The sequence below is a fragment of the Trachemys scripta genome, chromosome 19 (genome assembly GCF_013100865.1).
Source record: "Trachemys scripta elegans isolate TJP31775 chromosome 19, CAS_Tse_1.0, whole genome shotgun sequence".
NCBI lineage: Eukaryota > Metazoa > Chordata > Testudines > Emydidae > Trachemys > Trachemys scripta.
In genome coordinates this window covers 17,654,757-17,667,958 of record NC_048316.1, presented here as the reverse complement: position 1 = coordinate 17,667,958, position 13,202 = coordinate 17,654,757, and the positions used below count along the sequence as shown (strand labels likewise).

At 39.9% G+C, this 13,202-nt stretch overlaps 1 protein-coding gene across 6 annotated transcripts in view; it reads left to right on the top strand.

Annotated features, from left to right (window-relative positions):
• Nucleotides 1-13,202, top strand: part of SPEN (spen family transcriptional repressor) — a 94,749-nt gene that overhangs the window by 61,014 nt on the left and 20,533 nt on the right. For 4 of the 6 annotated variants that reach the window (XM_034753361.1, XM_034753359.1, XM_034753363.1 and 1 more), the window contains 5 exons: nt 3,240-3,400; nt 6,918-7,118; nt 8,452-8,603; nt 11,936-12,061; nt 12,688-12,801. In XM_034753361.1, coding sequence (XP_034609252.1) covers nt 3,240-3,400; nt 6,918-7,118; nt 8,452-8,603; nt 11,936-12,061; nt 12,688-12,801 — 754 coding nt within the window. The remainder of the gene's footprint in view (nt 1-3,239; nt 3,401-6,917; nt 7,119-8,451; nt 8,604-11,935; nt 12,062-12,687; nt 12,802-13,202) is intronic. The other 2 variants (XM_034753360.1, XM_034753364.1) reach the window with 1 other exon arrangement.

The following is a 13,202-nucleotide window of genomic DNA, read 5'->3' as shown; positions in this document are numbered from 1 at the left end:
GTTTTGAAGGATGGTTTAAAAGGATATCTGTTTTTCCTTTTTGAGGTTATATGTATTATTTGCTATCAAATGCCTTATTTTAATTTTGTTTTCCATGTCTCTCCTGGAACACAGCTGTAATTAAGCATTCCATCATACCCCAATTCTCAGAGGTTGAAAATTCAGGCATGCAAATGTTTTCCATGCTTACCTCTGTGTTTCTTCATCTGGAAACATTCATTCTCATTTTCTTTCTCTCTCTCTTTTAAAAAAAACAAAAATACACATTGTCTGCATACTGGATCTTTTCTAGTATTTTGTCCTCTTTAAAAACTAAGGAAATGATTATAAAACTTCCATTTCTGGCATGTCTCAGGATTATACATGGGTGGGTTTATCTTTTTCAATATATTTTTAAGAACCAATGGTCTAATGTGCAGAGGAAGATGCATACTCAGCCCCCATCAAAATCAATAAAAGTTTGTGGGCATGATCACCGTCTCTGAAAAATTCTTCTCTATTGTCCAGATGTTTGCATTAGTTCTTCTGCTAAGGCTGCTCTGGGATCCTTAGTGCTGAGGTTCTTTCTCTTAATGGAACACTTTACTAAAATCAGAATGCTCTGTATTTAAACAATCTATCCAAAAATGCTGTATGTGGCTAATCCAGGCAAAAAAGGAATAATAAAGTATGAGTTAAGTGCTACCACTGTGGATAATACTTTGTACTCTGATTCCTAAAAAAATACAAGTATCTCTCATATATCACTCAGGTAAAATTTTAGTAGAGTTAAGTGTAAAATGCAAAATATTGTGCTGTTTAACCGTGGAGAAGATTTAATTAAGTGTAATACAGAGCTTTAACAGCTTAGGAGTTGTGAAGGAAGATTGAAAATATATAAAATCTATTTCAGCATTCTCACTTCTAAAAAGGAACAATATGATATTAAGTGCTGCCACATCTTTCAAAGAAGTTCTCCACATTTTTTTGCCAATTTGTTTCTTAATCATTGATATTACCAGCATTCCCCTTTAGACTAATAGAAACCTCTTGGCATGGTGCAAATTATGTATCCCCTCTCCCCAAGGTACTGCACAAAAGGATTTCATTTTGATGGAAGAGCTTGAGGTAAAATGTTGTCATGAATTAGAAATTGACTGGAAAACAGAGAAGGAATAAAAGATCACAGGGCAAAAGATTACCAGTGGGTTGCCTCATGGTTTATTTTTAGGAGGGAAGTTTTTAATATATTAATGGTCTGAAAAAAAGGGAGTGAAATGGTGAGGTGGCAAAAATTGCATTTAGTCAAGACTAGTATAGACAGTGAGAAACTTCTGAGGGAAATAACAAAGCTAGGTGAATGGGCAACTCAGGGATATAAAATTCAGAGGGTTGATAAGTGCAAAGTAATGTGCACTGGAAGAAATAATTTTAACTAGTCCTGTGCATTGCTTGGGAAAAAGACCTGGGCATCATTGTGGATACCTCGATGAAATCCTTCGATCGATGGGACACTTGGGGGATCAGGGCTTGGCTCATATGGGACACCTGCCCTGGGGATGAGCATGGGGCACAGCTCCCATCACAGGGAATGGAAGTGGCTGCAAGTAGGCATTCACGCACTCTTGGTAGTTTATTATTCCCTCTGTCTTGCTGTGGAGCCAGGGGAGAGTAGGAGGAGCAAGGACTGTGAAGATGTTTGGCTGGCTGCTAGACATGGGAGGTTGGCAGGGGTGGGGAGCTGAATACTAAAAAGGAATACTAAAAGGGAAAACCAGGAAGAAATTAATTTACAAGGTGTGTACTTCTGGTAAGTGGTTTTTGGTTTTTTGTTTTGTTTTGTTCTTATGTCTTGTCTTTTAAATTGTAATTAAGCACTTTGGGGCAGAGACTCTCTTCTGTGTTTTGTATGGTGCCTAGCAAGATGGGAGCCCAGCCCTAATTGGAGCTTTAGTGGTGTAGAGAAGGTAAATGACCTGCTCTTATTGATCATTTTTCACAATATAAAAACAAAGGAATAGTAAGTGAAATTGAAAAGCAACAAATTTAAAACTGATTAAAGTACTTTTGTACATAATACATTAACTTGAAGATATTATTTTGACTTAGTGAAAAGCAAAATTCAGAAAAAGGAGTTAGGTGTTAGAAAATGAGAACTTAGAATTTTCCCCCCCCCAGGGCTATAAACCCTCATGCTTTAGTTTAGAGCAGGGGTGGGCAAACTTTTTGCCACATCTGGGTGGGGAAATTGCATGCAGGGCCATGAATGTAGGGCTGGGGCAGGGGATTGGGGTGTGGGAGGGGGTGCAGTGTGCAGGAAGGGGCTCAGGGCAAGGGGTTGGGGCAGAGGAGGGGTGCAGGGTGTACGAGGGTGCTCGGGGCAGGGGGTGTGAAGTGCAGGAGGGGGCTCAAGGCAAGGGGTTGTGGTGAGGGAGGAGTTCGGGGTGCAGGCTCCGGCCTAGTGCTGCTTACCTGGAGTGGCTCTGGGGTGGCAACGGCACGCAGCGGGCCAGGACAGGCAGGATCTTCTTTTAAAGATGTGGCTGCCACATTGGGGGGAAACTATGAAGCCAATTTTCAGATTGACAGAAGCACCTGGCAATGCCATAGCATTTCCTTTTATGTGTGAGAATGCTGAAAGGGATTTTAAGGCCTCAGCAGACCTGTATGTTTTTTCAGTCTTCCCACACAACTCCTAAACTGATGAAACTTTGTATTACACTTACATTCCATCATAATGGAGAAGATTTAATTAACAGGATCTATTTGACATTTTACCCATATTCTGTTTCCTTGACTGTCTTCTCCCTGTCTCCTCTGAGGATTTTGTACGAGAATATTTGAAGATGATTATGAATTCCTTTGTATAAGCAGGGGTGTGCTTGGGAAACTAGGTTTTCTGCATCAGAGAGGAAAAAGGAAACACTTTAAAGAATCCACTCCAAGTAGTTTTCTTCATTAGCACAGTTTGGTATTGATAATTGCTATTTTAAAATGTAACATAATTTATATATGGGAAATGAATAGTTACTGTCTTCATGCTTTTGACTGCTGCTGTGAGATGGTGTGTGATATGAATAGTACCTTAGTATTCAGTAGCGTGCACTTATGGCCTTTGATGGTGAGCATGTATAACTGTTCAGTAGTAAAAAGAAAAAATAAACTGATTTATGTTTTTAATTTTAAAAACATCCATCAGCCTCCACTCATTGTCTGTTTCTCTTTTCACACTGAGTTGCTGTTTTTTACCCCTTTCACAGCAGTGACTCCAGCAGCAGCTCAAGTGACGAGTCTCCAGCACGATCAGTTCAGTCTACAGCAGTTCCAGCACCCACATCCCAGCTGCTTCCATCTCTGGAGAAAGATGAGCCCCGTAAAAGTTTTGGGATCAAGGTTCAAAATCTTCCAGTGCGCTCAACAGGTAAAATCCATATGTGAAAGAGTGTCTCTTCAGTGTTGTCAGTAGGGAGAAGAAAAGAGGGATGGGAGCAGGCTGATTAGAAGAATTGTCTTTATCATGCATACCTGATATTAAATAAATGCAATATTTTATTAACCTCTGTAATAATATTTGCCAGTATCATTTAATATTGCATGGGAAAATATAAGTGCGGTTTAATGAGCCATGCTTTAGGAAACTTAGTTTCAAGGTTATTGCTATAATAATGTTATAATAAAATTGTCAGATAATATGTGAAAAGCCTTTAGTTTTGAACAAAGATACATTCAGGAGACTTCAGTATTATTCCATTGAAGATCGAGATTCAGAGGGGTGAGATGTTGTATAGTTTTTCATTCTGTTTTGAGTGCCTCTGGCCAGTCAATGGAATGGCCCTTATGTGGCCTTTGAATATCAGAATTCCATCTGCTCCTTGCATCATTGAAAATGAAAACACATATAGTGCTGCGGTGGCACAGCTGTACCGATACCACTGCAGTGCATCTGGTGAAGATGCTCTATGCTGATGGGAGAGAGCTCTGAATAAACCACCCCTGTGAGCAGCATAAACTATGCCAACATAGTGCTGTGCTTGGGGGGTGGAATATTCATGCCTCTGAGGCAACATACGTTTTGCTAACATGAGCGGTGGCAAGGTTCCCTCTAATTTTTTACAACCATGTGCGGTATGAATTTTATGTGCACCAATATGGAGGTGATGTGACACATCACGTTCATATTGGTGTACATAACCAAATTCATGTGGTGAGGGTGGGTGGAGCTGAGCGGTTTGGAGTATGGGAAGGGGACTCAGGGTTCAGGATTGCGGGGGGGATGAGGGGTCTGGCTGGGGGTGTGGGTTCTGAGGTGGGGTTGGGGATGAGGGATTCGAGGTGCGGGAGGGGGCAGAGTGTTGGGGTGTGGGCTCTGGGGTGGGGCTGGGGATGAGGGTTTGGGGAGCAGGCTGCCCCGGGGCTGTGGTAGGGAGAGAGGACTCCCCTCAGCCCTCTCTCGCCGCAGCAGCTCTGGCTCGCGGAAGAGGTGCCTCTCCCGATCGTGGCAAGTCCTGGGCAGGTCCATGCCGGGGCTGTGCGGAGAGGCGCCACTCCCTGCCGCAGCTCTGAGCCCTTGCGCGGGGCTTAATAGGCAGCTGTGCAATTTAGAGGGAACTTAGGGCAGTAGTGTAGACATAGCCTAACATAAAAACGAGGAGTCCAGTGGCACCTTAAAGACTAACAGATTTATTTGGGCATGATGCATCTGAAGAAGTGGGGGTTTTTTACCCACAAAAGCTTATGCCCAAATAAATCTGTCAGCCTTTAAGGTACCTCTGGACTCCTCGTTGTTTTTGTGGATAGAGACTAATATGGCTACCCCTCTGATACATAGTCTAACATACTACAGACAGAGCTGGTAGCATAGAGAGAAGTTTGCCCAACGCTTCCCATTATAGGACCTTGGGCTGCTCTTGTGTCAGGGATGTGTCCTTTCCTGTCTTTGTAGAAAAACTGCCCAAATTTGACCAAGTTTATAACTTTGGGGGAAAAAAATTCTCAGCGTGTGTATGCTGAATAAACTTTAGAGTTTGTCAGCTAAATTCTCTGAAGATTCTGTCTGTATTGAATATGCACCAGCCCAAGGCCTCACTCGCTGAGCAGGACTTGCCCTGCAATTGCTGTTGTCTGCTGCTCTGAGCCACTGTGATGCCGGGTACTGGAATTGAGAGCAGATAGGCTCTCTCTTCTCTGTTCTCAGTGCTCCTGCTGTTGGCCCCCAGGCTATCTGGAGAAGGAGGAAGAAAACTGGCTAAAATGCAAAGGGGTGGGATAGAGGGAATAGACGGGGCAAGGAGCCTGGAGGAGGAAGGTTTGGACCATCTTAATTTGGCCTCCTACGTATGCATTCATTCAGCATTTAATAACAAGACATCACACTTTTTTCACCATAGGACCCCTGCCTTATTCAGTGCACAAGATGAAAGGTGCTCTGGGAATGAATATGGGGTTGCCTAGTTAATGAGGCTGTTAATCTTGAGGATCCCACCTCATGTTGCAGCATTTGGAAGGTGTATAGTGAATGAGGCAGAGGGCTAGGGGAAGAGAGGAGATGGTCTCATGGTTAGGGCAGTTGAAGGTTAACCTAGAGAACCGGATTCTATCCGTGTTTCTGTCAGAGTTCCTCTGTGTTGCTGGACGAGTCGCTTAAGCATATTTTTCATGGGTGGCCACTAATTGTGTGTTCCTCATTTTATGGTTGCCCAACTTGAAACTCTGTGGCTGCGCCCACTCATAGCTGCAACTGACGTCACTGGGAGCTGTACTTTTAAGATATCAAGTGCTAAATTCTCTGAAAAATCAGGCTATATAAGCATCTCAAATTGGTCACTGGAAATTAGTGGTGAGCTCTGACAATTGTATATAGTTCCTCATATATGTAAAAGGATAATAATACCATCTTACCTCACAGGGTTGTTGTGAAAGTACATTCATTATTGTTTGTCAAGCACTCAGCTGCTATAATGATGAGCACCATAGAAAAGCCCATGAGGAAATAAATAATTCTGTATTCAGAGTGGGGTTGGAATAGTGTACATTCAATAAGGCATGTGATCACACATTGAGCAGAGAGGATGAAGTGAAATATTGAATAGCTGCTCATTACGTGATCACCATCCATCGTGTGCCTGAATAAGGGAGGGATTCTGTGGAAAAAGTAGTATTTGATTACAGACTATATCTTAATGCATACGCACAAGGAAGCTGAATTAAAGTGGCACAGACAGCCTTAAGTCTGGCATTTTCTGACTTTTGAGTGCTTGAGTTTGCAATTTTAATGTTCTTTGAATGTATTTGTTTGAGTAATATATATCCTAAGGAAGAGAGTTGTAAATCAAGGAATTCTGAGTAAAGGCTGCTAAAATGCCCTTTGTTTAGCATCCTCTCTCTCTCCCTCTCAAATGCATAGGCAGCTTGTGAAATCCCAGATGAGTTTTTGCCAACACTGGATGAGCCCACATGCCTTAATTGTCTTTCCAAGAAGATTAGCACAAGTGATGCAAACAGTGGTATTCATAGATATATATTCAACCCAGTTTTGCAGGATTGCTGTTAGTAATAACTCCTCATATTGAGAACAGCAAGGATGTTAATGAAATAAACAATGATCTTTTACATGTCTCCGTACCCATTGTCTTAGGGCGGATGCCATTAATAGTAGTTGTATCCTCTTCAGGTAGCCCCAGTGATGTGGAAATCTACATGGGTGGGGCCTCAATTCTAAAGAGAAACATGAGGGCCAATTGGAGGCTCCTAAATATGAAAAATTAACATACAATCATTTTAGCTATATTTTAATTTCAGTGAAACTTGAAGGTCAGATAAAAACAAAGTGAAGTCACAATTTGGATAGAATATCAAAACTAGTTTGGCTTCGATAACATTGTAGCATTATAATGTTGGCAAATAATATTTGTATTTTACGTGTTTGTGTGTGGGTTTAGATACAAGCCTTAAGGATGGACTTTTCCATGAGTTCAAGAAATATGGAAAGGTGACGTCAGTGCAGATTCATGGGGCCTCCGAGGAGCGATATGGACTTGTGTTCTTCCGACAGCAGGAGGATCAGGAAAAAGCATTGAATGCATCAAAAGGAAAATTATTCTTTGGAATGCAGATTGAAGTGACGGCCTGGATAGGACCAGGTAAGGGAAAATACGTTGACTTCTTAACTTTCCTCTAGGGGTATATTCATTATAAGAGTAGTGCATATACAGTAACTGTTGTAAGATGGTAGCAAATGGAGTAGAAGAAACACTGCAACTACTCTGCCTTGCTGCAAAGCTATAATTTAAATTAACTGGTAAAAATGACAGAATAAATCACAGTGCAGGAAAAGTAAATGCCACTGGTCTACTCTGGGTACATCAGACAGGAAGAAAATTCTACAGCTGCAAACCCTCAGTGAAGGAAGCCTTCCATCCTTGCTAGGTAGTTACTTGTAGTGGCCAGTAGATTGTGTTCTGCTACTCCTTATTTCCACAGTGAAATATAGGCCAACACACAGTTTAGTTAGCATAATCCATGCTTCTTAAGGCATATCTTACATGTTTAACTTCCTATGAAGTATAAACACTTTTTGGTTACACAGAATAACTTGTCTGGTTTCAAACTTGGTAAAGGGGCATTACTTTTTTAGAGTAATTTATCTCAAGATACATCATTTTCTTTCTATGTTCTAATTAATTAATTGGTGTGTGGCATTCAGGTATCCTTTCCATAAAAATATCATTAGCCTCCCTTTCCCCAACTGTGTAACTCTTCGTTTTACTAAGTAGGCGTTACAGTATGGTTACTGCGTGGTTAGAAGGTGATGGGTACAGTACGAAATGGAATTTGGATAGTAGTACTTGAAGTTGGCTGTCTCCCAGCCAAAACAATTCAGGTGTGTTTGAATCCTCACAGATTTCTTTTCTGCCTTAAATTGCAAGTGTTGCTGTGAAAGGAGGACAGATTCCTTAAGGCCCTGAGGAATATGAAGTAAATGACACAACTTATGAAAGCCATAACTTTGGGTACACAAGTTTATGCTTTCATTTATTTGCCTTTAGCAAGTACAGTGGAATCTACTGTACTTAATTGTTAAAGAAATAGATCCATCAAAACATTTTTCCATGTACCTGATCAACACATACATGAATACAGTGAAGCCTGTTGAATTAAATCCTGGTAGTAGAAGACAATTTTGTTAAAAGAATAAACTTCTAGAGCAGCAAAGGTAGAATGTCATAACTTTTCAACTTACGGGCATCAAAACTTAGGGCCCGTTTTCTCAGCATTAGTATAGTAGCATGACTTACAGATTTCAAACTCCTGGCATTAATGGAGTGCACAGATAGCTAAGAGGGCACAACTGTATTTTTGTCAGAGGCAGTGATGCAACTTCAAACAATTTCTAGTATTCCAAAAATAGGTTTTCCAAGAAACTGAGAACACCTCAGTATATTACAATATGCTTTTCATCTCTACGGTGTCTAGAAACAGAAAGCGAGAATGAGTTTCGCCCTTTGGATGAAAGGATAGATGAATTTCACCCGAAAGCAACAAGAACACTTTTCATTGGTAACCTTGAAAAAACAACCACTTATCATGATCTTCGCAACATCTTTCAGCGCTTTGGAGGGATAGTGGTATGTGAATTCTCTTTGGTATAAGTTACTTCTGACCATTGCCTCAGTACAAAATGCACATCAGATTATTGAATGATTTAAGAAGCAGTAAAATGTAATATTAATCACTTTTTAAACATGTGAAATGTAGTTAATTCAGTCATTTGATTGACATAAGTTATTTTTCTTGCCAGAATGTACTCCAGAGGCATTGTTTCGAGTTTGATGTGGTTTTAGCACACTTGTATTGCAGAGGAAATAACCTTGGGATGAAAACGGCCCTTGTGTGCAGTTACAAGAAGTATGTTAGGTGCAGTTACAAGAAACGGTTAAGGATATTCTGCAGGATAGGAGTGCGGCAGAAAAGTTATTAATGGTCGTCATGGATGTAAATATGCTCAATTCTATTTTCATGTCAGTATTACTGTTATGAAGTTAGTTTTTGTTGATTTTCTTTTTTAAACAAAGGGTTTAACTGCGGCTTGTGAAATCAGTCATAAGCTACGACTGTCTGTTCTGTAACAATGGGGCAGAGTGAGACAATGAGTAGAATGGTTAGTGATGACATGAGGGAGTTTGGCTTTTCACTGAACAAGCTTATCTGAGTGAGACAGTCACAGGAACGTTAATTCCCTTCTTTCTCCCACATTGCCATTACTCTACAGAGAGTGCACAGTGTTAAGATTTAAGAGAGATTTTCATGATGAATCAAATATCCATCTACAGTACAGACAATAATATATAGTCCGCAGTATCAGACTTTCTGTATTGATAGCATACTTTGTTTACAACATTATTTTAGTAACTCTGGCTGTTGATGTACATTCAGTATTGTTTTCAGTCTGTCTAGAAATATTTCAGTTATTGGCATTTGAGGTATTAGTCTTTCAGATTTGGAGGAGTATATTTCATACTTATGCAAAATGCCATACTTTTTCTATCTGATATGCACAAATATGACTTACATTTTATTGTGAGGTTGCATGGCAGCTCTGTGGATTGCAACACCTTTATAAACTCTGAAGACTGATTTATCAATCTGCACACTGTTTGTAGCTCAGACCCTTTTCTGATGCAGAATTTCATGTTATACCATCTGAGCTGCCCCGAGGAAACAAAGATTAGTATTGGTAGTCAATAATAGTAGTGTGAAACATAAAATCATGATAAATTTGCAGATGAGACAAAAATTGGGGGAGTGCTAAATAATGAAGAGGACAGGTTACTGATAATATGCAATCTAGATTGCATGTAAAATGACAGTATGTGTTTTAATATAGCTAAATGTGTACATATAGAAACAAAGAACGTAGGCCATACTGACAGGATGGAGATGCTGTCCTGGGAAGCAGTGATTGAAAAAGATGTGACGGTCATGGTAGACAATCAGCTGAACATGAGTTCTCAGTGCAATGTTGTAGCCAAAAGGGCTAATGCAATCCTTGGTTTTGGAAACAGGATTATCAGGTGAGAGTAGAGAGGTTATTTTACCTCTGTATATGGCACAGGTGCGATCACTGCTGGAATACTATGTCCAGTTCTCTTGTCCACAGTTCAAGAAGGATGTTGATAAATTGGGGAGTTCAGAGAAGAGCCACAAAAATGATTAAAGGGTTAGAAAATCTGCCTTATAGTGATAGGTTCAGTGAGCTCAATCTATTTAACTTACCGAAGAGAAGGCGAAGGGGTGACTTGATTAGACTGTAAGTACCTACGGGGGCACAAATATTCAATAATGAGCTCTTCAGTCTAGCAGAGAAAGGTCTAACGTGATCCAGTGCTGGAAGTTGAAGCTAGACAAATAGTAACTAATTTTTTTTTAACAGTGAGAATAATTTAACCATTAGAGCGACATACTAAGGCTCATGGTGGTGTGTCTATCACTGACACTTTTTAAATCAAGAGTGGATGTTTTCCTGAAAGATCTGCTCTAGGAATTATTTTGGGGAAGTCCCATAGCCTGTGTTATACAGGAGGTCAGACTAGATGATCACTTCTGGCCTTGGAGTCTGTGAATCTATGATGTCTTGTAAAGTGGTTTTATGTGAAATAGTGCCATATTATCAACGTTACTAGCAGGCCAGAATTCTAGTAACAATGCAACCTTGCAAAAATGTCCTGAAAACTTAGCAGCCCAGGCACAAAGTAGACTTGCTTTTTACCCTTTTCAGTGCATAAGGAATAAACATGAAATTTTATTCTTCTGTCAAAATAATTTGCTTGCCAAAGGTGAGTGGACAAATCTAATTTGCCAGGGCTGCAGTAGTGCTTGGAAATGTAGTCCTTTATTAGTATTCTACTTGAATCATTAGGCTGCATCTGTAGAACTCCCATTCTTGAGTAAATCTCTTCCAGTTTACTTAGTTTCCTAAGGGCTTCAGGATGAGTGTCATGTTAATCTATGGCCTGGTCCCTAAATGTATTAACTATGAAATGAGTTTATCTTGAGCATTTGAACATTTATACTCAAATTAGTGTGCTAGCATTGGCACATGGCTCACAAAGGAAGCTTGTGCTGTTTAAAAAAATCAGATCAAATCTCTACTTTCTATTTTCAGCGTGGAATGAATCATAATATGATGGGTTTGTTCTGAGACTGAGTATGTATGCCAGTATAGTAAGCCTGAATGTTGACCAAATGTCAGTTCTGAACCTGCTATTATTTAAGTTGATTAAAACCAGGTTTTGTTACACACAAATTGTTTTCCTCTGATTGCATCAGTTTTTGAACATGCCTGAGGTCTCTTGGGTAATGTGTCAGCATTGGGATGTAGTTCATCTTTTTTTGCCTTCATCTAATCGGTGCCAACTTGTTTTAAGAGAATAGTTCAGCATTGTCGTCTATTTATAGGAACAGGGTGGATGGATTGAGTTTATTTGGAAAAATAAAGCCTGTTTGGCTCTTCCCTCACAAACCAACTATTGGTTTGAGGCAGGTTGTTTCCCATTAGGCCTTCCCAGGTGAAAACGAAGTAGTATTTCTGTGTGTGTTATGATTCTGAGTTCCTCCGTTTGACACAGTATTAACAAACAAAAGCTGCTATTCTGTGAGCAGATCACATTAACCATCTTGGGTGTTCAGCAATATCCCTTTCTAGCTTTAAATTTTCATTGTGAAGAGCTTTTGTTCCTTCAAGAAGGGTTTGGTTAGACCACTGGAACGAGAAGCAGTAAAGCAATCACCTCGCTATCTGCTAATGTTTAAATCATCTCTGTGACTAAAATGTTAATTAAGCGATGCTAGCTGTGGCACATGGCTTTTTTAGGGGAAAAAATCCATTTAGATCTAGTTTATACAGCTGAATCTGTTTACTTGCTGGCATATTGCTGAGCGTTGACTGCTTTTTTTTCAGGATATTGACATTAAGAAAGTGAATGGAGTTCCTCAGTATGCATTCCTGCAGTACTGTGATATTGCAAGTGTATGTAAAGCAATTAAGAAGATGGATGGGGAATACCTTGGAAATAACCGTCTCAAGGTAAAGAAATCCTCCTATAAACGCATTATCCTTCTGGTTAATTTTGTTTTCAGAGTTCTATAATTCTGTGTCAGCTTAGACTGTGGAAGTGAAGTTTTTCTTGTACTACTTTTGCCTTTCTTGCTGCTACTTTGTAGGTCAGATTAGATAGTGATACATTTTCAACCACCACCACGACAGACATTATTTGGTAACTTTATTGGCAACTGCAGCAGAGAGGCCAAGGATTGAATGGACATGGAGGCTGATTTATCTTATTTTTAAAGGTAGTCCCTCCAGGTCAGTGTTTGGTGGGGCAGTGTAGGAAGATTGCACTGCTCCCGCCAGTGCTGCACCTGTTCTGGGGAAAAGATTATTTCAGTCCCCAGAGCTGTCAATCTGACACCTTTCAGAAGCACTAAATGTGCACAAAACCCAAATATACTAAATGAACGTTGTATTTATTTAAGCATGCAGAATTATTTTTATGATTTTGAGTTGCTTGCACCTGCGTGAGATGGTAATTTAAAAAAAAAACTATACAAATTAATAGTTTTCTTCAGATAATTCTAAATTAGGCATGCTCTGTTAAATTAGTTTAATAATTGTGAATTGTACTGATGGAAGTTTTGCCCTTTTGTGTTCAGCTGGGTTTTGGAAAGAGCATGCCTACAAACTGCGTGTGGTTAGATGGTCTTTCTACAAACGTAACGGATCAGTATTTAACTCGACATTTCTGCCGATACGGGCCTGTGGTAAAGGTAGGTGGGAGGCTTTGGTGTGTGGTTTGACGTTTACTGTCTTCCTCTCTTTACATCCTGTCCTTTCAACCCTGACTTCCAGGGTTTTATAGCTCAGACATAGAATTTGTCTCTGGGTTGAAATTTGGCCTACAAGGCGCCGTAGCTTTTCAGCCTGTTGGTCCAAAACATAGACCAGTTGCTTTTGGTATTTTGATGATGATATTTTGAATGAGCCGAGATAACAAACTTTAGAACTAGTCTGCTGCTCCTGTGCAGTGCAGTCTTTCCCACTACAAAGTTTCTTTAGAATTCTGATGTTGTTTCATGTTGGAACAATGCAGTCTAATTATGTGATTATATTTATGCGTGCTAATTACATAATTAGACAAAATTATGTTTTTTGCAAATAGAAATGACTC